Here is a 24,599-nt window from a genome sequence, read left to right on the forward strand (position 1 = left end):
CAATCCAAAATTAAATCTAGAATCGGCTTCCTATTTCGCAACAACGCATCCTTCACTCATGCTTCCAAACATACCCTCGTAAAAATGACAGATTATTGACATCGGCGATGTCATTTACAAAATAGCTTCCAACACTCTACTCAGCAAATTGGATGTAGTCTATTACAGTGCCATCCTTTTTGTCACCAAAGTCCCATATACTACCCACCACTGCGACCTGTATGCTCTCATTGGCTGGCCCTCGCTTCATATTCGTTGCCAAACTCTCTGACTCCAGGTCATCTATAAGTCTTTGCTAGGTAAAACCCCGCCTTATCTCAGCTCACTGGTCACCATGGCAGCACCCACCCGAAGCACGTGCTCCAGCAGGTATATTTCACTGATCACCCCCAAAGCCAACTCCCCCTTTGGCTGCCTTTCCTTCCAGTTCTCTGCTGCCAATGACTGGAACTATTTGGAAAAAATCACTGAAGCTGGAGACTCATATCTCCCTCACTAATTTTAAGCGTCAGCTGTCAGAGCAGCTTACCGATCATTGCACCTATACGTCTGTAAATAGCCCACCCAACTACCTCATCCCCATATTGCTATTTATTGTTTTGCCCCTTTGCACCCCAGTATCTCTACTTGCACATTCATCTTCTGCACATCTATCACTCCAGTGTTTAATTGCTAAATTGTAATTATTTCGCCACTATGGCCTATTTATTGCCTTACCTCCCTAATCTTACTACATTTGCACACACTGTATATAGACTTTTCTATTGTATTATTGACGGTACGTTTGTTTATCGCATGTGTAACTGTGTTGTTGTTTGTGTCACACTGCTTTGCTCTATCTTGGCCAGGTCGCAGTTGTAAATGAGAACTTGTTCTCAACTGGCCTACCTGGTTAAATAAAGGTGGCAGTTTTTGCGACGGCACTTGAAGAAACTTTCAAAGTTCTTGAACTTTTCCGGATTGACTGAACTTCATGTCTTAAAGTAATGATGGACTGTCATTTCTCTTTGCTTATTTGAGCTGTTCTTGCTGTAATATGGCCTTGGTATTTTACCAAATAGGGCTATTTTCTGTGTACCACCCCTACCTTGTCACAACACAACTGACACATTATTAATTTAAAAAATTCCACAAACTAACTTTTAAAAAGGGACACCTGTTAATTGAAATGCATTCCAGGTGACTACCACATGAAGCTGGTTGAGAGAATGCCAAGAGTGTGCAAAGGGTGGCTTCAATGAAGAATCTCAAAAATAAAATGTGATTTGTTTAACACTTTTCTTTGGTTACTACATGATTCCATATGTGTTATTTCATAGTTTTGATATCTTCTCTATTATTCTACAATATAGAAAACAGTAAAAATAACAAAAAACTTTGGAATGAGTAGGTGTCCAAACCTTTGACTGGTACCACATATATATATTTTACATTCGTCTGGCGCTGAATTTATATTAGTTTGGATTCATGTCCTTGACAAAACCATGTTTACAATGCAACATAACTGTTTATTAATTTAAGCATGGTTTCTCACTGCTTGGGAAGAATATTTTTGAAGTTACTGTGTTTGATTGAAAAGGGCCCTGTGTTTTTAGTAGGAACATTTTGGAGGCCTCTTATTAGTCCTCATGATGTAACGTTTACTTACAGGGTGGAGTACACCACACAGGCTACATTTAGACAGGCAGCCCAATACTGATCTTATTTTCACTAATTGGTCTTTTGACCAATCAGATCAGCTCTGAAAAAGAGCTGATGTGAAAATATATTTTGTGATTGGTCAAAAGACAAATTAGTGGAAATAATCTGCCTGATTGGGCTGCCTGTCTAAATGCAGCAATAGTGTGGGCGTGAGGTAAAACAGTTATTTTAAAGATTCGGGTGGTGAGTTATATACTACTGGTGATTTTGGGGCCTGAAAAGAACTTCAGATCTACTCCACCAGACTCTTTCCCTAGAACCAACTCTTCCCTAGCTGGGCCCTAGAATGACTGCTCCTTTATTGGGTTTAACCACCTGCAATATGTATGTAAACTGTCTGATTTTCAAGGTTCTTCTCAATGCAACAATTCCACCTGCAAATAGCCTTAAATGTAAAGGAATACAATTCCACAAGATACAAATATATTTTAAACATCGTATGAATCTATAAAGTTGCTTGTTAGGCACGAGTGGCCAGGTGGGCGCCATCAGTTGACAAACCGAGTTTACAGGGAAGTGGAACTGACAGTAGAAACTGCAGGGGAAGTAAATGACTAGTTGAGTGGTTGTTTGTTGCAGGAGAAGGAGCAGGAGTTGGAGCAGTTGACCAGGGAGCTGAGACAAGTGAACCTTCAGCAGTTCATCCATCAGACTGGCACCAAGGTCAGCGTTCTACCAGCCCAGCCCAATGACCAGGAGAATAACACAGGTACACACAAGCATTACAAAGTTTCCTCATCAGATTTTCTTCCCAATCTGGGCTCAGACATTTCAAACATTGTATTATCCAACACTACCCCCTACTGGAAGTTAGTACACCATGTCAGGTTTTTGTAAAGCTCTTTATTTGGATAGTAATGTTACATTTTGTCACGCCACAGTCTAATCTACACACTAAATGCTCAACCTGAAAGTAAAGAAGTATAATTTAAAATTAAAATAACACAACATAGACTTCTTGATGACTTTCTCCTCCCCTCTCTCTTCAGACCTCCAATCAGCCTTGCTGAAACGTCTGGGCTCCTCCCGCCTCCTCCCTAGCGACCTCCGAGCTCTGCAGAGTCCAGTGTCTTCAGGCCTCAACCCTGAGGGCATCTATGTCTGACCCCTGACCTTTACCTTCTGCTGCCTACCATCAGTGACCCTCTGCTGGAGTTAAGTCGGCTTCTCCCCTGGAGGAGCCATCTCTTATCTCCATTGGAGCTCCACCAGAGGAAGCTGATGGGAGGAGCTATAGGAGGAAGGGCTCAATGTAATGGCTGGAATGGAATAAATGGAATGGTACCAAACACATGGAAACAACCATTACAATGAGCACTTGCGCTGGCAGCTCATCCCCTAGCCTCCTCTGATCTCCACCCTGTCCTCCCACAATGCCATCCTTCCCCTTCTCTCTGCTGCGTTTCCTCCATCTTCCATGAGAACACACAGAGACCCCCAACAGTTTTGTCAAGACTATAGGATTTAGAATGTTTGCCTCGTTTTGGCTGTTCTGCCACTGGTAGATAGCTGGAGAGCTCGACCATGTTCTTGCTATGCTTTTCAAACAGTCATGCATCTTTTGAGGTACAGAAGGCCCAATTTCAAACAGAACGTTTTAGCCTCACCTCTGTGCACTTCTCTATTTCCTCTCGAAGACCTACAAGGACTGAGTAGATGCGAGAAATATGGTATTAACACCACCTAGCACTCTGTTACCTTCATATAGCAAGCTAATGGACTAGTAAAGTGCACAATCACAGTCATGTGATGACTTAACTAAAGAGTCCACTGCTGCCCCTGGCCCTGGCCAACCATGAGGAAATCCAGCTGTTTGTAGGGGTTGAGACTAAAGAAAGTCCCTTGGAGATCATGCGATATAGAGGAAATTTAAAATATCTTCAGACAACCATGATTTACAAAGACAGAGGTCTCAAAAGTCTAATGGCCATTTGTTACAGAAACAGAATGGGTCAGAAAACCATATTTTACACAGCTAGGCCACCTTGTGTGAGACCTGTGGTGTGTAGCAGAGCCATATCTGACTGCCTTAAAGACTTTAAGAACAGTAAAGGCTGTTATAACAGATACTTATAGTCATGGCAGCTATGCTCCAGAGATCTGATGCACCATTTATGGTCAACACAGCAGTCTAGTGACTAATTGTTGATCAGTTTTGTGATTTTTATTTTATTTTTGTGACTGATGTCAATAGCTGTATAATCTGGTCTGCCACTGGGTGGCAGAATACATCTCATAAAAGTTTTCGCTAGGATCTTAATATTGGTCATTTCATATTGATTATACTTGCAAAAATATTACATTATGCAATTTATGTGGTTACTCACTTTCATCGTTGGTATCTTTTAGTATGCTGTAAGTTTACCGTTGCACTTTTACTTTGGAAGGGCCTGTAGAATTTGTACTTACCACTTAGTTTTTAGAGATAATGTCTTGTTTGTGTTGTGGTTTTCTTTTATCATTTGTAACCTCTTGAATAATTGTTAGTTTGTCTATTGTCTTACATGGCTAATAATTTTTCTGAAGTTAAAAAGATGTCTCACATGAACCAAAGCAAGTTAGACAATGTGATTGGTAGTGGTCAACCTGAATGTACTTAATTTGTTAAAACATAACGTGCTCTGTAAATACCTTTACAGGGGCCACTGTATCTGCCTCCACTTTAAAAGTGATGCATTTGTAATGGAGAGAGTTATTGGACTGTGAATGTATCTGTCAATAGATCGAACTCCACTCTGTGGCTCTTCAGCCTCGTGGAGAGAGGACTGTGTGAGATAAAAGGTTGTTATTTGGTTGTGGACTAGTTGATACCAGGGAAACCCACCAACAGCAAAGCCGGTGGAGAGGACTGTGTGAGATAAAAGGTTGTTATTTGGTTGTGGACTAGTTGATACCAGGGAACCCCACCAACAGCAAAGCCGGTGGAGAGGACTGTGTGAGATAAAAGGTTGTTATTTGGTTGTGGACTAGTTGATACCAGGGAACCCCACCAACAGCAAAGCCGGTGGACGCACGTCAAGGTCATTAGACGGACCTAAAGCTCGTTCCATTCAGTATTATTGATGTCCTAGTTTGGATCATGAAGGGTTGAGCTGTGTCGCCAAAATGTAACCCACTAACACAAGAACAATGGCGCTTAACAACGTACACAGCATAGACTATTAGCATGCCTTACTGAATTGTAAATAATCACTACATAGTATTGGAATATTTTTACAATATTTAAAATAATGCATAATGCTGACAAAGACAATAGTTGTACATAATATGAATTAACTTTGGTTTTATCCTGCTACTCTGTGGACAGCTTGGTGCATGCACTGATGGCTTGGTTTCTTTGATGTTTTTGTATTGTTGAAATGACCAGAGGCTTACGATGATAGTGGAGTTATAAGTCTGGAAGTATACTGTTTATCACAGTGTATGTTACGGACTGCATGGCTCTGTCTTCTACAGTGGCATGTCTTGGTCCCAGACCAGTGCATTCACTCAAATATGTCAGAGGACACTGAAATTCAAACTGTAAACAAATAGGGTTTTTAAACCCTAAAAAGTGCCCCATCTTTTGGTGGTTATTAGACACAGCTTACGAATAAAGGCCCAAAGTTGCAGGGTCGTTTCACATCAAAAAGCACATGAGGATTTCGACACCCACTATCTCAGGTTTTTCTGAAATGGTTTCTGTAGTGAGTAACAGATACGATTAGCATTCCTGAAACATTATTTTGATTAAATTCTATTTCAATAAAATAATGTTTTAGGAATGCCAATCTTACCTGTTTCTAACAAACTATTTCTGAACAATCTGAGATGGTGGGTGTCATTGCTCGCTGAAATGACATGGAATGACTGCACTGAAATCTTTTAGGACTGTTCTTAAATGTTGCACCAACTGAGTATGGTGTTCTCAGAAGTCTTTTGGGCCTGTCTTCGTAAACATGTCTATAATCAACGGTTTTCTAGACACAGATTAAGGGCTGGATTCAATCTGTAGCGCTCTAGCGCAATTGAAATGTTTATATAATTTTTGATTGAGCCGACATATGCAGCGTTTACCATGAATGCTGTCTCCACGAATGCGGGAACATTGCCTTTACATTTCTATTGTGCAGCAAAAGACAGTAACGAAGGCATAAACTGCTTCTCCAAAAGAAATACCTGCCCAGACTTGTAGGCGATGTCATGGCAACGTTGGAAACACGTCATCGGGTCTAACGGTCATCTCGCACCGTACTGCGCATGCGCAGGTTTCCAAAGGCGCAAAAATTAAAACGTTAGTGTGTCACTTTCACGAGGTTGGAGTAATAACATGTTTAATTTCTTAAAATATTGTCTCGAAGCTAGGTTGTGCCTTTAAATTTATAACTAATTCATATTTTTTCACTTCTCTCACCACAGCCTGGTTTGCTTGGTCTGTTTCACAAGCTTTCCCGGAAGTCTCTGGGTTTAGAAACTCTGTGGCGCAGCTTTTCAACGGTACGGATTAAATCCAGCCTTAAACCTAGTTTTGGATTGAGAAGGACGTTCAATAGAGAATCTCCCGTGAACACACTTTTTAGTCTAGGACTAGGCTGACGATATGTCCGGGAAACCAGCCCAAAGAGTAAATGATTGGAAGGAAGTTCTGCCAACATTTCGGACGGAGCTGTCATGTATGAGAATGACATGTTCTACTTCTTTTCCCCCACAAACATCTGAGAGAAATGACTTTGCCACATCCATGACATCATTGTAATAAACTGATATATGAAATGCTTAATACATTTAGACCAGTGTTGAAAGTTTGTCCTTGTGTTGTAGCGGACTTCAACTCAAATGAAAAGACAATATTTGAACTAATTTTGTTGTCCTGCAGCACTAATATTGTGTCACAGCTGACTCGTTCAATTAATGATATTACCAAATGTAAAGAAATTAGGAATTGAGAGGATTAGACGCTACAATCTTGTCTGTCCACAAATGATTTTGTGTCTTGGAACAATCCCAATGCGCCACTTGAGGATTGGCAGATTTGTTGAGTCATAGTGTGTATGTATCTCAATAATCCAACACATAAGAAAAGATGGATTTGAACCCTGGACCACTGGTTTTGCAGATCTGGGAGAGAAATGTATAGACTATGGCTGGATTCAATCCGTATCACAGAAGATCTGTGTTCAAATTTAAAGGTTATTTCCGATTGAGTCGACATATGCAGTGTTTACCATGAACACAGTCTCCGCAAACACAGGAACAGTGCCTTTCAATTTTAATCGCGCTATAACGCAAATCTTCTGCGATCATTCTGCAATACAGATTGAATCAAGCCCGTTTATACCTTGCTCTAACATAAATTCTGATCTTCAACATTCTGATTGTGCCCACATTTTTTACACAATTAATTGTACACAATTAAAAAGACATCTTGAACCGAAAGTTTTCAGATCTCCCTGAACAACACGGGAGGTAGTTGGGGATGCATTGTTTCTGCATATTTTACAAGTGTAAAGGAATCTGGAGGTTTAAACCATTTTAAATTGGGTCAATGTAAATCATAATCCCGCTTCTAAAATCATTATCGTTATTTGTCGTCTCGAATATCATGTGTAGACATGAAAAATCGGAAGAAGTTTATTGAAAAACATGTTTTGGTATGATAATCTGATATACAAAAGAGGACCTGTAAAATCATGTGTATACTGCTAGTGTTTACATTGGAATTAACTCCTACATAGTTTATTTTGTTCTCAATTTTTTTTTTTTACGAGACTTTGTCTGTGTTGGGAGTACTTTTGGAGAATCTTAACCGGTCTATGAACTCTTCTCATATGATTTACCATATTACCCCTTTGAGTAAATGCTTTCCCACACTCTGAGCACCGGTGAGGTTTCTCCCCAGTGTGTGTATATATGTGCGTTCTAAGAGAGTCTGAGGTAGTGAAAGACTTGGGGCATTGGGTGCAGGTGTAAGGACGCTCGCCTGTGTGAGATCGCAGATGAACCGTAAGATGGCAAGATACTTTGAAACCCTTTCCACAATGTTTACAGGTGTGGGGGTTTTCTCCTGTGTGCGTTCGTGTATGCAACCGCAGTTCTCCTGAGGTAAGGAATGCCTTACCACATATGCTACATAAATAATTCTTTTCCCCAGCATGCATTCGCGTGTGTCTCACTAGTGCACACTGCTGGGTAAACCTCTTGCCACAGACAGTACACATGTGACGTCGCTCCCCAGAGTGAATGCGCACGTGCACTTTGAGATCATAAGCACTCCTGTACCTCCGGTCACAGTGTTCACATGCGAATGGTCTTTCTTCTGTGTGAAGTAGCTGGTGCTTTTTCAGTGCCCCAGGAGTAGCATATCGTTTGGGACACTGGTCACAATGATGTGGCATCGTGTGAACTCCCATATGTAGCGTCAACAGTGATGGTTTTTTGAAAACCTTCCCACACTCACATGTATGAGTCCTGTTTTGGGGTGCAGGGGATCCCTCTTTTTTCGTGTCAACCGGTTTGATCACCCTCTTTTTGACCACCTTTTTTTTCTTGTCAACCGCTTTGATCACCCTCTTTTTGTCTCCCTTTCTGACCACCTTTGTTTTCTTGTCAACTGCTTTGATCTCATTCTTTTTGTCCCCCTTTCTGACCACCTCTTCTTTCTTGTCAACCTGCTTTCTGTCCTTTTCTACTTGGTCGGTCTTGCAGAGGTTGGCAATTTCACTGTGAGAGAACGGAGGCAGAGTGCGGGTAAGAACCTGGCATGGCTCGTCAGCATTCACCATTACGTTGAGAGAATGATCCAAGTCCAATTCTGTAAAGAGAAAATACAGGAGATAAGATTACATAACCACCATATATATATATATATTCATATTTTTACACAGGTAAATGCCAAACTAAAGGAAACAACAATATAAAATGTTTTCAAAGGGCGTTGGGCACCTTGGCATAGATTCTACAAGTGTCTGGAACTATATTGGAGGGATGCGACACCATTCTTCGACAATAAATTCCATCATTTTGTGCTTTGTTGATGGTGGTGGAAAATGCTCTCTCAGGCACCTCTCCATAATTTCCCATAATTGTTCAATTGGGTTGAGATCTGTGACTGACTGCCATGGCACATAGTTAACATAGTTTTCATGCTCAAACCATTCAGTTACCACTCGTGCATTGTGGATGGGGGCATCGCCATCCTATGGAGGCATAGCCATGGTAGGCAAAATAATAGCCTGCCCAGCATTTCTATACATGACCCTAAGCATGTGACTTTAATTGTTTAATTAAGTCAAGAACCACACCTGTGTGGAAGCACATAGAATAGACTTCGTATGCCTCATTTACTCAAATGTTTTTATTATTTTGGCAGTTACTTGCACATTATAATTCATATACTTTATTAGTCATAAACAATGGATGAGTGTTCTAACTTTTTTATTTTCCTTACCATCACAGGGTACTGGAGTAACCAACACTGAGGTCTCTGCAGGTGACAGACCCTCCTGTTCCTGTTCTTCTGATGTTGACAGCCCTAGATCCTCCAAACATCTATCAGTGTCTTCATCCAGGATTTCATTGTGATCTTCATATTCACTGACCTCTACCCCCTTATCTATGCATTCATTGTCATCTGAGTATGGCCTCACATTGTCAGAGTTGTCTGGCTCGTAGTTAATAACAACTCTCATTTTCGGAGGGATGGACAGTGTGGACAGGATGGTATCTGCAGTGTATTTAGAGACATGACCTGAGTAGGAGAGAACATCAGTTAAACTCACCTACATTGGCAAGTAAAAAATACAAGAGGTGTCCAATTGGACTATTTACTTCATAGCCATTATCTGGTTGGAGACTTACTCTTGTTCAGGTTTCCATGACGCTGATGGTGCTGCAGCACTGTCTTCAGTTGTTCAGGGTCAAAGACAGTCTGTCCACATCCCTCCAGGACAGAGGGGGCAGCACTGAGCCATGCTGTTGTCTAAGAGGGGCAGGGCAAGGGGAGCAGGGCAATACAGGATAATAAAGAGTTGAAATACAAAACCTCAAGTGGCTGGTACAAGTTTGGACATGACCAAAAACACCATTCAATTCATCTGTAGAGCCACATGACGTGATGTTCCGTCAATCTTTTAGAACTGAGATGTTTTCCTCAGTACCTGCGTGAGGTCTGGTATAGGCAGCAGCTCCTCCAGTTTGGAGAGGAACTCCCACACCAGTGTCTGCAGCGCTGTGTCATACCGAGGGCCATAGTGGACTGGGAACACCTCCTGTGAAATAGACAATGTCGCATGAAATGGGTCTAGTGCCAAATGTCTCCATTTAAGATGCACTCCAGCTATTTTGGAACTTTTCCTGTTAAGAAACAATATCCCAAGTATAATTACAGTAATGTACACACATGTAAGGGTACAAACTACAAGCAGTAGGCCATTCAAGGAGTTGGTCTGATGTGATGTCATCAGCCTCCTCCCTTACTTGTGGGAACAATGGAGCAGTTGATCTAAGTAGATGTTCAACTAGTAGCCTATTTCAGAAATATATTCAAGCAAACGGATCATAAAGAACTCTAGAGAGAAAGTTCCTCACCTGGAAGAAATGCTCCCTCTCAGAAGGGTCTTCCAGCAGGGTTTGGACTAGCTCCACAAAGTTAGAATCTGAAGCCTCCAATTCATCACCATGACTCTGTCATTAGGCGCAAACAAAACATCAGACAAATGTACAGGAGTCCATCTTTCAGAAATAAAGTTATTCCCAGTGTCTCATTCATAAAGTGTTGCCAATTTAAACTACCTCTTTGTGTAAGGATTTTTCTGTCAACGTGTGGATTATGTCCAGGTGGGCCTGGATGGTCAGGAGGTCAGCTCCGCCCACACTGCAACACAACTCTAAAACCATCTGGAACAGAGGTGGATATGTGAAAAGCAGGACTAGGGCCAGGGTAGTCTGATTAATCAGGCTGTAATACATAATTTATTGGTACATACAGCATGAAATGAATGCCTGCAACATTGTGTAAGTGTTCCTTACAAGCCAGAATGTTGAATAAAGTTAAATGTAAACTTACTCTACCAGTTGTCTGTGTGGTTTGTCCTTCAGATGCTTGAAACTCGATAAAATATCCACAGGAAAGTATTGTCTAGGGCCTTACTAAGGTGAAGGTAATTATATATTGGATTTTTTTCTCTCTCTCCAAGCTTGCCATGACAATGAAAATTGTATTTTCTGAATCGGGAGGATAGAGAATTTTTTTGTGTGGAATTGTAGGGGAAAGAAATATTGAAAAATATTCACACACAAAAAAGGTGTGGATTGTTCTCCATCCTCCCCCGATTCAGAATATTGGTTCTATAGCTATTGAAGAGAAAAACAAATATCCAATATAAAACTAATTTTACCTAGGTGCCGAACCATATCTCATTTCCTGTGGAAATGTCGCAAATGCTGAAGGACAATCCGCCAGACAACCGGTAGAGTAAGTTTAAATGCAATTTTATTCAACATTCTGGCTTGTAATGAACATTCATACGATTTTTCAGGCATTAGTTGCTGTCTGTATGTACCAATGAATTGTGTATTACAGCCTGATTAATCAGAGCAGGGCAGACGTACAGTAATTGCAGCTAGTAGCTGCCCATAGTTTGTTCCATCATAAGACCCTTCCCATACCAACCCTCAACATTTCCACCTCACTCACCCTTGCCCTCAGTCCCAGGATGAGTTGGGTCCTCTGCCTGGAGCTCAGCAGCTCTGGAACCATCTCTGTCACCAAAGTCACAAACTCCTCCAGCTTCCCATACTGCATCACATTACGCTCTTGAGCCACTTGCCACATGAAAGCTGACATCAGTCGTAGAGGTGGAACCAGGAGACGCAAGGAGAACAGAGGGAGATCTGTTGCCGAAGAGAAGAGCAATTAACAGATAAACAAATACACTCCATAACTCAGCTAGTTACTATTATTACAAGCTATGTGTAGGCTATAGGACATATTTGAATGGAAATCACTTTTCTACATTTAACACAAACTAACCTTGTTCTGATGCTGGATCAATAATGATATCCATAGCTAGTTTGCAAAGAAAAAGAAGCCACTGAAACAAGCTACTGTTAGCTACCTAAAGAGTTTGATGCTAATGTTAGGAGTGACCAAGCCTAGAATATACACTGAGGGTTTACAACGTAGCTAAAAAGGTTGATATCTTTATGCAAGCTAGCTAATACTATACTAGTTAGCTAGCAAACTAAACCCGTTTTCTATAGATAGCCAACATTTGCACATCCCACTACTTTTACCAAAGATGTTCTACTCATCTATCTGTGCTTTGACGAACAACAAACAAATCATTGACCTCGACGAAGTACTGTACTTCCGGGTGATGTTTAAAAACAATCCTTCAGAATAAAGGTCCTCATTTTTAAAAAGAAAGATGCATACCACAAAATATTATTATCTTTGTATTTAGTCATTGCAATATATCATTTAGTTTAATTGAGGGTTTATAATATTTCCCACCAAAATAGCCTAATTCTCCTAACCTGCTGTGTAAGTTCTCCTAACCTGCTACATACAAATCCTGTATACCACCTAGTCAAAACCCTGACTGAGAGACAGCTCCACTTCTGTAATTAAAATGAATGAAATATTATTAAATGGTTCATATTTTTGTTTCAAATGTCAACAAAATTGCTGTTACTGTCCTGCCATCTAATAAAGAAAATTTGAGCTCTCATCATTGTGGAAAAGGCTTGTCCAGCGTACTTGCCTTGTCAGATGGAGGTCAAAGTCATCTGCAGTTTTCTTGGGAGCTGCCTCTTAACCATCAACATTAATTAATAGGGTATGATAATAAAGCTCGCCAACTAAAAGCCAAAAATTAGTTACCTCTCATACGTTCAGCCATTCCCATGGGGAAAATGGATGGGGAAAGAATAGGGTTTTGGGATAAACACCAAAAATAAGGTCAGAGGTTAACACAGGCTTAGGAGATCTTGAACGTTTTGTTCTATGAGATAACATCAGTCATTTAACATGCCCTTAATGAATTATGAAGCCTTTATGTGCTCTGTGATTTTTTAAATTACATAAATACTTAAAAATTCACAAAAAGCTGATGAAGATGATCTCATAGAACAAAACGTATAAGATCTCCCAAGCCTGTGATTACCGCAGAACAAATTTTTGCAGTTTATCCAAAAACCCTGCAAAAATTCCACTAATTTCCCCACAAGCTTCGTCCAACGAACCATGGCTGAGTTAGTGCCTACAAAAATGTACCATTGCTACTGCTCTCTATGTCGGAGCTGTCGTGGATGAGAATGACATGATCTACTTCCTTTTCCCCACAAACATCTGAGAGAAATGACTTTGCCACAACTATGGCAACATTGTAATAAGCTGATGTTATATGAAATGCTTAATTAGTACATTTAGACCAGTGTTGAAAATGTGCCCTTTCTTGTGTTTGTTACTATTGTAGCGCATTTCATCTCAAAATATGAAAAGACAATATTTGAACTTTTGGACTGCAAGAAGTCATTTTGTTGACCTGCAGCAATAATATTAAGACATAGCTGACTCATTCAATGAATGATATTACCTAATGTAAAGAAATTAGGAACTGACAGGATCAGATTAAGCTACAATCTTGTCTGTCCACACATGATTTTGTATCTTGAACAACCCTACTGTACTATGCCACTTGAGGATTGGCAGATTTGTTGAGTTATTGTGTATCTCAGTAACCCAATACAAGATAAGAAGACAAGGATTTGAACCCTGGACATCAAATTGTATTTATGTGCTGAATACAACTGGTGTAGACTTTACCATGAAATGCTTATTAACCAACAGAGTTTAAAAATAAAAATAAAATAGTAACACAAGGAATAAAAACGAGTGGAGTACCAGTACCAGATCAATGTGTAGAAGTACGAGGTATTTGAGGTAGATATGTACATGAAGGCAGGGTAAAGTGACTAGGCATCAGGATAGATAATAATAAGGTATTTGAGGTAGATATGTACATGAAGGCAGGGTAAAGTGACTAGGCATCAGGATAGATAATAATACGGGTACAATAAATAACAGAGCAGCAGCAATTGATGAGTTTTAAAGTGTGTGTGAATGTGCATGTGTGTGTAATGTGTATGTATGTGTGTTTGTGTTGTGTCGGTCTGTGTGTGTGTGTGTGTGTGTGTGTGTGCTTATGTAGTGTATGTGAATGTGTGTGGGAGTGTCAATGTAGTGGTGAGTGAGTGTCTATAGGGTTTGTATATACAGTGCCTTCAGAAAATATTCAGACCCCTTGACTTTTTCCACATTTTGTTAAGTTACAGCCTTATTCTATAATTGATTGAATTGTTTTCCCCTCTCATCAATCTACAATCTACAATATCCCATAATGAAAAAGCAAAAACAGGTTTGTAGAAATGTTTGCTAATTTATAAAAAATAAAATAAATGAAATATCACATTTACATTAGTATTCAGACCCTTTACTCAATACTTTGTTGAAACACCTTTCGCAGCGACTAATGCTTCGAGTCTTCTTGGGTATGCCGCTACTAGCTTGGCACACCTGTATTGGGGGAGTTTCTCCCATTCTTCTCTGCAGATCCTCTCAAGCTCTGTCAGGTTGGATGGGGAGCGTCGCTGCACAGCTATTTTCAGGTTTCTCCAGAGATGTTCGATCAGACTCAAGTCCAGTCTCTGGAAGGGCCACTCAAGGACATTGAGAGACCTGTCCCGAAGTCACTCCTGCATTGTCTTGGCTGTGTGCTTAAGGTCATTGTCCTGTTGGAAGGTGAACCTTCGCCCCATTCTGAGGTTCTGAGTGCTCCAGAGCAGGTTTTCATCAGGGATCACTCTGTACTTTGCTCCGTTCATCTTTCCCTATGATCCTGACTAGTCTCCCAGTCCCTGCCGCTGAAAAACATCCTCACAGGATGATGCTTCACCGTAGGGATGGGGCAAGTTCTCCTCCAGACGTGACGCTTGCCATTCAGGCCAAAGAGTTCAATCTTGGCTTCATCAGACCAGAGAATTCTGTTTCTCATGGTCTGAGATTCTTTAGGTTCCTTTTGGCAAACTCCAAGCAGGCTGTCACATGTGCCTTTTACTGAGGAGTGGCTTCCATCTGGCCACTCTACCATAAAGGCCTGATTGGTGGAGTGCTGCAGAGATGGTTGTTCTTCTGGAAGGTTCTCCCATTTCCACAGAAGAACTCTAGAGCTCTGTCAGAGTGACCATTGGCGTCTTGGTCACCTCCTTGACCAAGGCCCTTCTCCCCCGATTGCTCAGTTTGGCTGGGCAGCCAGCTCTAGGAAGAGTCTTGGTGGTTCCAAACTTCTTCCATTTAAGAATGATGGGGGCCACTGTGATGGGGGCCACCTTCAATGCTGCAGACATTCTTGGGGACCTTCAATGCAAGTCACTTTACCATGCCTTCATGTACATATCTACCTCAAATACCTCGTACTTCTACACATTGATCTGGTACTGGTACTCTACTTGTGTATTTTTGTTTATTCCTTAATACAATTTTATTTTTAAACTCTGCATGGTTGGTTAGTAAGCATTTCATGGTAAAGTCTACACCAGTTGTATTCAGCACATAAATACAATTTGATGTCCAGGGTTCAAATCCTTGTCTTCTTATCTTGTATTGGGTTACTGAGATACACAATGACTCACCAAATCTGCCGATCCTCAAGTGGCATCGTACAGTATTGTTCAATATACAAGACTCTCCTCCTGAACAGCCACTGTAGGCCTATACACAACACAACCATTGGGTTAGGCAGCAAATAAAAACGTTTTTGATCAGTGACAGCAGAGCCGGCTGGGCTTCAGGTTTGGAATATTCATTGCAGTGTATAATGCAACCCAGTTTTACTTACACCATCCCAGCAGCTATCTTAGAAATCAGTGGCGATTTGAGCATGTCAATGTTGGTGGGGCAAAAAAATAAAAGATATGCATGCCAGCAAAACCACTACACTAAACAATACATTCATTGCACTATAACGGTGACAAACGGTGCCCACAAACTGTTAGGGCCTACATAAAGCTGTCCCAACCGCACCATAGTGAATTCTTACCACTGCTACACCTGGGTGTCAGCGGAGCCTTGTCTGGCAACGAAACAGTTCATTCAGTCTCGTTTACTGCCTTTTTAAAAAAACATAGCTGATATGACTGACTTGCTTACAAATGTGGCTTCTATTCACAATTGAGATGTACAAATTATGGCATAAGGGAACAACGTGTGGATAAGAGGCAATCCGTAATTCCATAATTTCAATTAAGACATTAATGGATGGACAACATATACTTATTATTACTTTCTTGGATACAGTACACATATCTCCCTGGCATATTACATTATACAGCAGCATACAAGACATTTTTGGACTCACCTTGTTGTGCTATGCTCACTTGAACAGGAAGGTGGCGTGGCAGTCCTTCTTGTGGGCTCTAGAAAGAGGCACAAAATCCCGACTTGGAATTTTCCGTATTTTCCCATTCTGAACTAGTTTTATCCGAGTTCCCAATTGTCTTGAACTCACTGAAGTCTGAGATTTCCATGTTCACCGTTTCCAGTTCTTTGGAACGCGGCAGAAGTCATGCTGAATTATCAGCATGGCCAATGTATTCAAACTCTTCTGGCCCATGGTGTTACCCCATTTTTCTTAATATCCAATTGGTAGTTATGATCTAGTCTCATCGTTGCAACTCCCCATCGGACTCAGCGACGGTCGAGAGCCAAGCCGCACTAATTTAACCCCAAGCCAGCCGCACCATTGTGTCGGAGGAAACACTGTTGAACTGACGACCAGAGTCAGCTTGCAGGCGCCCGGCCCGCCACAAGGAGTCGCTAGAGCACGATGACACAAGGATATCCCGGCTGGCCAAACCTTCTCCTAACCCGGACGACGCTGGGCCAATGGTACGCCGCCTCACGGGTCTTCCGGTCACAGCCGGCTGTGACACAGCCTGGAATCGAACCCGAGGCTGCAGTGGTGCCTTAGCACTCATTGTTGAATTTGAGATTTGTGTAATGTTTATGTCCAATGTCTGATAAGCACGGCCACGTTTTATCTATAATTGATTTTCATATGACAAGGATTGTAAAGAATTTGCCAGTAGTTTTCCGACTTGATGCATGTAGATGACTGCTTGTCTAGCTTGCTAGCTAAGATTTTAAAAGTATGATGTTGACATGATCAGTCCAATCAATGCTACGGTAGATATAACATGATTTGACATGATTTTACCCATAGATTTTGTGGTGGCGTGGTGTCCCCATGAGTGACAGAACACTGAGCCAATCACGGCGCAAACAATGGCATGATATTTTTTTCACTGTAAGAGCTACTGTAAATTGGCCAGGGCAGTTAGATTAACAAGAATGTAAGTTTTCTGCCCATATAAGACATGTCTATGTCCTGGGAAATGTTGTTGTTACTTACAACATCATGCTAATCACATTAGCGCAAGTTAGCTCAACCGTCCCGCAGGGGGGAAACACCGATCCTGTAGAGGTTATTAATATAAGAAATTTGAAATGATTTATACTTTTACTTTTTATACTTAAGTACATTTGACCAATTCCACGTACTTTTGATACTTAAGTATATTTAACACCACCTGTTTTTTTTGTGTGCCTGTTTTGCATGTTATTTTGGCATTACTACGTGTCACATATCAGTTTGCAAACAATGTAAAAAAAAAAAAAGAATAATCATTGAGTTGGTTGTGGAAAAAGTATTTAATTGTCATAATTGAGTATTTGGCACACACATGAAGGTACCCACATGCAATAATTTCAGGTGAAAAAACACCAATGTGAAAAATTGGTGGATATTGCATTTTGGTAATAAACTCATGTAGCCAATTCAATTGACGCATAGTGAACAGAGTGTGATCAAATCTTCCTGAAGACCTCTAGGTGGTCGGGACACTTTGTATATGTATATCTTACAGGTGTTATTAAGGAATCTGGTTGGTCAAACAGTTTAAATTGGGTAAATGTCATCATCATCATCCCACTTCTAAAATCATTATTTGCAGTGTAAATATCATGTGTAGATGAAGAACCTTGATTTGAAGTTTATTAAAAAACATATTTTGATATGATAATCTGATATACAAAAGAGGACCTGTAAAACCATGTATTTAAAACAGGATTATACATGGAATTTCTTGTCTCAATAATTCCAATCAATATTCTGATTGGAATGACCTATTACATAGTTTCTTTCGAACTCAAAGCATTTTTACGAGACTTTGTGTTTCTTTCTGTTGGACTGCTTTTGGAGAATCTTAACCGGTGAATTCTTCTCATATGATTTACCATATTACACCTTTGAGTAAATGTTTTCCCACACTCTGAGCATTGGTGAGGTTTCTCCCCAGTGTGAATATATATGTGCGTTCTAAGAGAGTCTGAGGTAGTGAAAGATTTGGGGCATTGGGTGCAGGTGTAAGGACGCTCGCCTGTGTGAGATCGCAGATGAACCGTAAGATGGCAAGATGCTTTGAAACCCTTTCCACAATGTTTACAGGTGTGGGGGTTTTCTCCTGTGTGCGTTCGTGTATGCAGTCGCACTTCTCCTGAGCTAAGGAATGCCTTACCACATATGCTACATAAATAATTCTTCTCCCCAGCATGCATTCGCGTGTGTCTCACTAGTGTACTTGGATGGGCAAACCTCTTCTTACAAATAGTACACATGTGACGGCGCTCCCCAGAGTGAATGCGTACATGCACTTTGAGATCATAAGCACTCCTGTACCTCCGGTCACAGTGTTCACATGCGAATGGTCTTTCTTCTGTGTGAAGTAGCTGGTGCTTTTTCAGTGCCCCAGGAGTAGCATATCGTTTGGGACACTGGTCACAATGATGTGGCATCGTGTGAACTCCCATATGTAGCGTCAACAGTGATGGTTTTTTGAAAACCTTCCCACACTCACATGTATGAGTCCTGTTTTGGGGTGCAGGGGATCCCTCTTTTTTCTTGTCAACCGGTTTGATCACATTCTTTTTGTCCCCTTTTCTGACCACCTCTTCTTTCTTGTCAACCTGCTTTCTGTCCTTTTCTACTTGGTCGGTCTTGCAGAGGTTGGCCATTTCACTGTGAGAGAATGGCGGCAGAGTGCAGGTAAGAACCTGGGATGGCTCGTCAGCATTCACCATCACGTTGAGAGAATGATCCAAGTTCAATTCTGTGAGAAAATACAGGAGAACAGATTATATAACCACCATACAGTGAGGGAAAAAAGTGTTTGATCCCCTGCTGATTTTGTACGTTTGCCCACTGACAAAGAAATGATCAGTCTATAATTTTAATGGTAGATTTATCTGAACAGTGAGAGACAGAATAACAACAAACAAAATCCAGAAAAACACATGTCAAATAAAAATTGATTTGCATTTTAATGAGGGAAACAAGTATTTGACCCCCCTGCAAAACATGACTTAGTACTTGGTGGCAAAACCCCTGTTGGCAATCAAAGAGGTCAGACGTTTCTTGTAGTTGGCCACCAGGTTTGCACACATCTCAGGAGGGATTTTGTCCCTCTTTGCAGATCTTCTCCAATTCATTAAGGTTGAGGCTGACGTTTGGCAACTCGAACCGTCAGCTCCATCCACAGATTTTCTATGGGATTAAGGTCTGGAGACTGGCTAGGCCACTCCAGGACCTTAATGTGCTTATTCTTGAGCCACTCCTTTGTTGCCTTGGCCGTGTGTTTTGGGTCATTGTCATGCTGGAATACCCATCCACGACCCATTTTCAATGCCCTGGCTGAGGGAAGGAGGTTCTCACCCAAGATTTGACAGTACATGGCCCCGTCCATCATCCCTTTGATGCGGTGAAGTTGTCCTGTTCCCTTAGCAGAAAAACACCCCCAAAGCATAATGTTTCCACCTCCATATTTGACGGTGGGGATGGTGTTCTTGGGGTCATAGGCAGCATTCCTCCTCCTCCAAACACGGTGAGTTGAGTTGATGCCAAAGAGTTCCATTTTGGTCTCATCTGACCACAACACTTTCACTCAGTTGTCCTCTGAATCATTCAGATGTTCATTGGCAAACTTCAGATGGGCATGTATATGTGCTTTCCTGAGCAGGGGGACCTTGCAGGCGCAGCAGGATTTCAGTCCTTCACGGCGTAGTGTGTTACCAATTGTTTTCTTGGTGACTATGGTCTCAGCTGCCTTGAGACCATTGACAAGATCCTCCCGTGTAGTTAAGGGCTGATTCCTCACCGTTCTCATGATCATTGCAAATCCACAAGGTGAGATCTTGCATGGGGCCCCAGGTCGAGGGATATTGACAGTTCTTTTGTGTTTCTTCCATTTGCGAATAATCACACCAACTGTTGTCACCTTCTCACCAAGCTGCTTGGCGATGGTCTTGTAGCCCATTCCAGCTTTGTGTAGGTCTACAATCTTGTCCCTGACATCCTTGGAGAGCTCTTTGGTCTTGGCCATGGGGGAAGAGTTTGGAATCTGATTGATTGATTGCTTCTGTGGACTGAGAAACTAATCTCAGCTCGTTACCTGTATAAAAGAAACCTGGAAGCCAGAAATCTTTCTGATTGAGAGGGGGTCAAATACTTATTTCCCTCATTAAAATGCAAATAAATGTATAACATTTTTGACATGCGTTTTTCTGGATTTCTTTGTTGTTATTCTGTCTCTCACTGTTCAAATAAACCTACCATTAAAATTATAGACTGATCTTTTCTTTGTCAGTGGGCAAATGTACAAAATCAGCAGGGGAGCAAATACTTTTTTTCCCTCACTGTATATATAAATCACCATATACATCTATATATATTGTAAAGGGTTGGTCTCATGTTTCATGAGCTGAATTAAAAGATCCCAGAAATGTTCCATATACACAAAAAGCTTATTTCTCTCAAATGTTGTGCACACATTTGTTTACATCCCTTTTAGTGAGCATGCATCCTTTGCCAAGATCATCCATCGACCTGAAAGGGGTGGCATATCAAGAAGCTGCTTAAACATAAAATGCCACTCTAAAATGTGCATTTTTGTCACATAACATAATGCCAAAGATGTCTAATGTTTTGACATCCGGCTTCTTCACCTGTGGGATCATCTGAGACCAGCCACCCAGACAGCTGATGAAACTGAAGTTATGAAACTGAAGAGTTTATTTCTGTCTGTAATGAATCCCATTTGTGGGGAAAAACTAATTCTGATTGGCTGGGCCTGGCTCCCAAGTGGGTGGCCACTCATGGCTGCGCCCCTGCCCAGTCATGTGAAATCCATAGATTAGGGCCTGATGAATTTATTTCAATTGACTGATTTCCTTATATGAACTGGAACTCAGTAAAATCGTTGAAATTGTTGCATGTTGCGTTAACATTTTTGTTCAGTATATAAATTAGAATTTAGATGCTATATTAGTCTAACAATGGATGAGTGTTTCACCTTTTTTATTTTCCTTACCATCACAGGGTCCTGGAGTAACCAACTCTGAGGTCTCTGCAGGTGACAGACCCTCCTGTTCCTGTGATGTTGACAGTCCTAGATCCTCCAAACATCTACCAGTGCCTTCATCCAGGATTTCATTGTGGTCTTCATCGTCATCTGAGAATGGCCTCACATTGTCAGAGTTGTCTGGTTCGTAGTTAATAACAACTCTGATTATTGGAGGGAGGGACAGTGTGGACAGGATGGTATCTGTGGTGTAATTAGAGACATGACCTGGGTAGGAGAGAACATCATTAAATTCACCTACTGTATATTGCCAAGTTAAAAAGACAAGTGGTATCCTATGACTGTGTTCTTCATATCCATCATCTGGATGAAGACAAAGGGCTCGATTTAATCCGATCCACTTTAGCCAACATCCACATAGTGCTTCCTTTTGGCAGTGTCGGAGGTAGAACTGCGTTAGAGCTGTCAAATCCACAAGTGGCTCCCGGCATTACACCTAAAACGGACATTGCCATTGGGTTCACGGAGTCGCATTAACAAAAATCCCATGCAACCTAAAGTTTACAAGTTTGAACACTGGAATGTGAGATGTAATCTATACCTCGATTAGGAAGACAGAAATCCTCATCATTTAGTTGAATGATTTCTCAATTTGAGCATAATTATTTCTATATAGGCTGCACTTTCTCGCTCAGAACTTCTAACGCTTGGCAGGTGTAGCTTCATGACCATGATCGGAAGAGCAGCTTCTCACCGATTTGATGGCTCCAACACAGTTACACCTCCGATACCGCCAAAATGTCCACTATGTGGGTGTTAACGGTTGATCTGATTGAATCTAGGCCTTACTATTGTTCAGGTTTCCATGACGCTGATGGTGCTGCAACACTGTCTTCAGTTGTTCAGGGTCAAAGACAGTCTGCCCACATTCCTCCAGGACAGAGGGGGCAGCACCGAGCCATGCTGTTGTCTAAGAGGAGCAGGGCAGGGGGAACACAGTACATTAAAAAGTTCAAAAGTGTTTTACCAGCCACTTGAGGTTTTAGACAAGTTTTGAAATGACCAAAAACACCATTCAATTCATCTGTAGAGCCATATGACGTGATGTTCCGTCAATCTTTTAGAACTGAGATGTTTTCCTCAGTACCTGCGTGAGGTCTGGTATAGGCAGCAGCTCCTCCAGTCTGGAGAGGAACTCCCACACCAGTGTCTGCAGCGCTGTGTCATACCGAGGGCCATAGTGGACTGGGAACACCTCCTGTGAAATAGACAATTTAGCATGAAATGGGTCTAGTGCCAAACGTCTCCATTAAAGACGCACTCCAGCTTTTTTGGAACTTTTCCTGTTGAGAAACAATATCCCAAGTATAAGTATGGTAATTTACACACACTTAAGGGTAAAAACAAAACAACAAAAATCTTTTGAGCAAAATAGTGTTTTTTACACAACTACAAAACTTCATGGAGTGTGGCAGTCTAGTGGTTAGAGTGTTGGACTAGTAACCGGAAGGTTGCAAGTTCAAATCCCCGAGCTGACTAGGTACAAATCTGTCGTTCTGCCCCTGAACAGGCAGTTGCTACTGTTCCCACTGTCCTAGGCCGTCATTGAAAATTAAATTTGTTCTTAACTGACTTGCCTAGTTAAATAAAGGTAAAAAAAATAAATAAATAAAAATGGAGGCCATTCAAGCAGTTGAGTTGGTCTGATGTCGTCAACCTCCTCCCTTGCTTGTGGGAACAATGGAGGAGCAAAAACATCAAATAAAAAGGCCCTGACCGCACCCCCCCACTTGTACTATGTCATACCCGGATCACCTGTGCCTTTTGTTAAGTTAATTAGGTGATAAATGATGTGAAAAGGAGACTGGCGTGCCACTTTAACAAGATCTTTAGGGTATTCTGAATGCAGAAGAAGGATACTTACCTTTAATCTAAGTAGATGATGTTCAACTAGTCTATTTAATAAATATATTCAAGCAAACGGATCATAAAGAACTCTAGAGAGAAAGTTCCTCACCTGGAAGAAATGCTCCCTCTCAGAAGGGTCTTCCAGCAGGGTTTGGACTAGCTCCACAAAGTTAGAATCTGAAGCCTCCAATTCATCACCATGACTCTGTCATTAGGCGCAAACAAAACATCAGACAAATGTACAGGAGTCCATCTTTCAGAAATAAAGTTCTTCCCAGTGTCTCATTCATAAAGTGTTGCCAATTTAAACTACCTCTTTGTGTAAAGATGTTTCTGTCAATGTGTGGATTATGTCCAGGTGGGCCTGGATGGTCAGCAGGTCAGCTGTGCCCTTACTGCGACACAACTCTAAAACCATCTGGAACAGAGGTGGATATGTGAAAATCAGGACTAGGGACATATGTACAGTAATTGAAGCCCATCGTTCGTTCCATCATAAGACTCTTCCCCTCCCAACCCTCAATATTTACACCTCTCACCCTTGCTCTCAGTCCCAGGATGAGTTGGGTCCTCTGCCTGGAGTTCAGCAGCTCTGGAACCATCTCTGTCACCAAAGTCACAAATTCCTCCAGCTTTCCATACTGCATCACATTACGCTGTTGAGTCACTTGCCACATGAAAGCGCACATCAGGCGTAGAGGTGGAACCAGGAGACGCAAGGAGAACAGAGGGAGACCTGTCACCGAATTGAAAAGAGCAATTAACAATTAAACAGATAAACAAATAATAAATTCAAAATCGACTGATCCCATAATTCAGCTAGTTAGTAATATTACAAGCTATGCGTAGGTAGACTATAGGACATATTTGAATGATCCATGTAAAAACAAAACAAAAATGTAATGAGTCATGACATATCATTTTCTACATTTAACTACTGCTATGTGATAAGCAATGCATGACAAAGCAGCAAACTAACCTTGTTCTGATGTTGGATCAATAATGTTATCCATGGCTAGTTTGCAAAGCAAAAAGCCCTCGAAACAAGCTAGCTAAAAAGTTTGATGTTAACGTTAGATAGTGCGACCAAGCCTAGAATATACGTTATATTAAAGCGATTGCAACGTAAATAAAAAAGTTGACAAATGTACTCAAGCTAACAATACCCTAGTTAGCTAAGATAAATAAAACCGTTTTGTATAGAGGTTGCTAGATCCAGTGTCTCGACAGCAACACTAAAAAGGTACTTCCAGGTCATGGATTTCGAAAACATTTCTAAATAAAAGTCCCCCACGTTACGTAATAGTATAAATGCGTCAATAACCAGTGATTATTAATGATATATGAAAAATAGTTGTCTGAACATGAACAATGATTAACATTTTTTTCATAATTAAGGGACATTTTGATTAAAAGTGGGGTTTAAAACATTGCTGATACCTGTATAAGGAATACACATTGGCTTACATAACAAAAACTATTCTGGGTGCCACAGTAAAAGTATTATAGGAAATACCCCGTAGGGTCTGTACAGTGTA

The 24,599-nt window shown here is 41.1% G+C and overlaps 3 protein-coding genes across 6 annotated transcripts in view; 1 reads left to right on the forward strand and 2 right to left on the reverse strand.

The window, feature by feature from the left end:
• Window positions 1-4,964, forward strand: part of LOC110499947 (ras association domain-containing protein 8) — a 32,934-nt gene extending 27,970 nt beyond the window's left edge. For both annotated transcript variants that reach the window (XM_021577006.2, XM_021577005.2), the window contains exons 4-5: window positions 2,281-2,410; window positions 2,691-4,964. In XM_021577006.2, the coding sequence (XP_021432681.1) occupies window positions 2,281-2,410; window positions 2,691-2,806 (246 nt within the window). In that variant the 3' untranslated portion in view covers window positions 2,807-4,964. The remainder of the gene's footprint in view (window positions 1-2,280; window positions 2,411-2,690) is intronic.
• Window positions 4,965-5,084: 120 nt separating this feature from the next.
• On the reverse strand, window positions 5,085-12,064 carry LOC110499944 (zinc finger protein 250). The gene is made up of 8 exons (XM_021577001.2): window positions 11,711-12,064; window positions 11,375-11,571; window positions 10,471-10,575; window positions 10,267-10,362; window positions 9,837-9,947; window positions 9,538-9,658; window positions 9,128-9,427; window positions 5,085-8,491 (listed from the first exon to the last, which is right to left on the reverse strand). Exons 1-8 carry the CDS (start codon window positions 11,742-11,744, stop codon window positions 7,428-7,430), a joined length of 2,028 nt encoding a protein of 675 aa, XP_021432676.2. The 5' UTR covers window positions 11,745-12,064; the 3' UTR covers window positions 5,085-7,427.
• A 5,711-nt stretch (window positions 12,065-17,775) lies between these two features.
• LOC110499943 (zinc finger protein 829) lies at window positions 17,776-24,325 on the reverse strand. Of its 3 annotated transcripts, none has more exons than XM_021577000.2 (8): window positions 24,041-24,325; window positions 23,601-23,797; window positions 23,375-23,479; window positions 23,171-23,266; window positions 22,301-22,411; window positions 22,003-22,123; window positions 21,163-21,420; window positions 17,776-18,906 (listed from the first exon to the last, which is right to left on the reverse strand). In XM_021577000.2, exons 1-8 carry the CDS (start codon window positions 24,072-24,074, stop codon window positions 17,927-17,929), a joined length of 1,902 nt encoding a protein of 633 aa, XP_021432675.2. In that variant the 5' UTR covers window positions 24,075-24,325; the 3' UTR covers window positions 17,776-17,926. The 3 variants fall into 3 exon arrangements, with proteins under 3 accessions (XP_021432675.2, XP_021432674.2, XP_036813099.1); XM_021576999.2 differs by having other exon boundaries at window positions 21,145-21,420; XM_036957204.1 differs by lacking the exon at window positions 17,776-18,906 and adding an exon at window positions 20,488-20,678 and having other exon boundaries at window positions 21,145-21,420.
• Between the last annotated feature and the right edge of the window lie 274 nt (window positions 24,326-24,599).

Source organism: Oncorhynchus mykiss, chromosome 21 (genome assembly GCF_013265735.2).
Source record: "Oncorhynchus mykiss isolate Arlee chromosome 21, USDA_OmykA_1.1, whole genome shotgun sequence".
Taxonomy (NCBI): domain Eukaryota; kingdom Metazoa; phylum Chordata; class Actinopteri; order Salmoniformes; family Salmonidae; genus Oncorhynchus; species Oncorhynchus mykiss.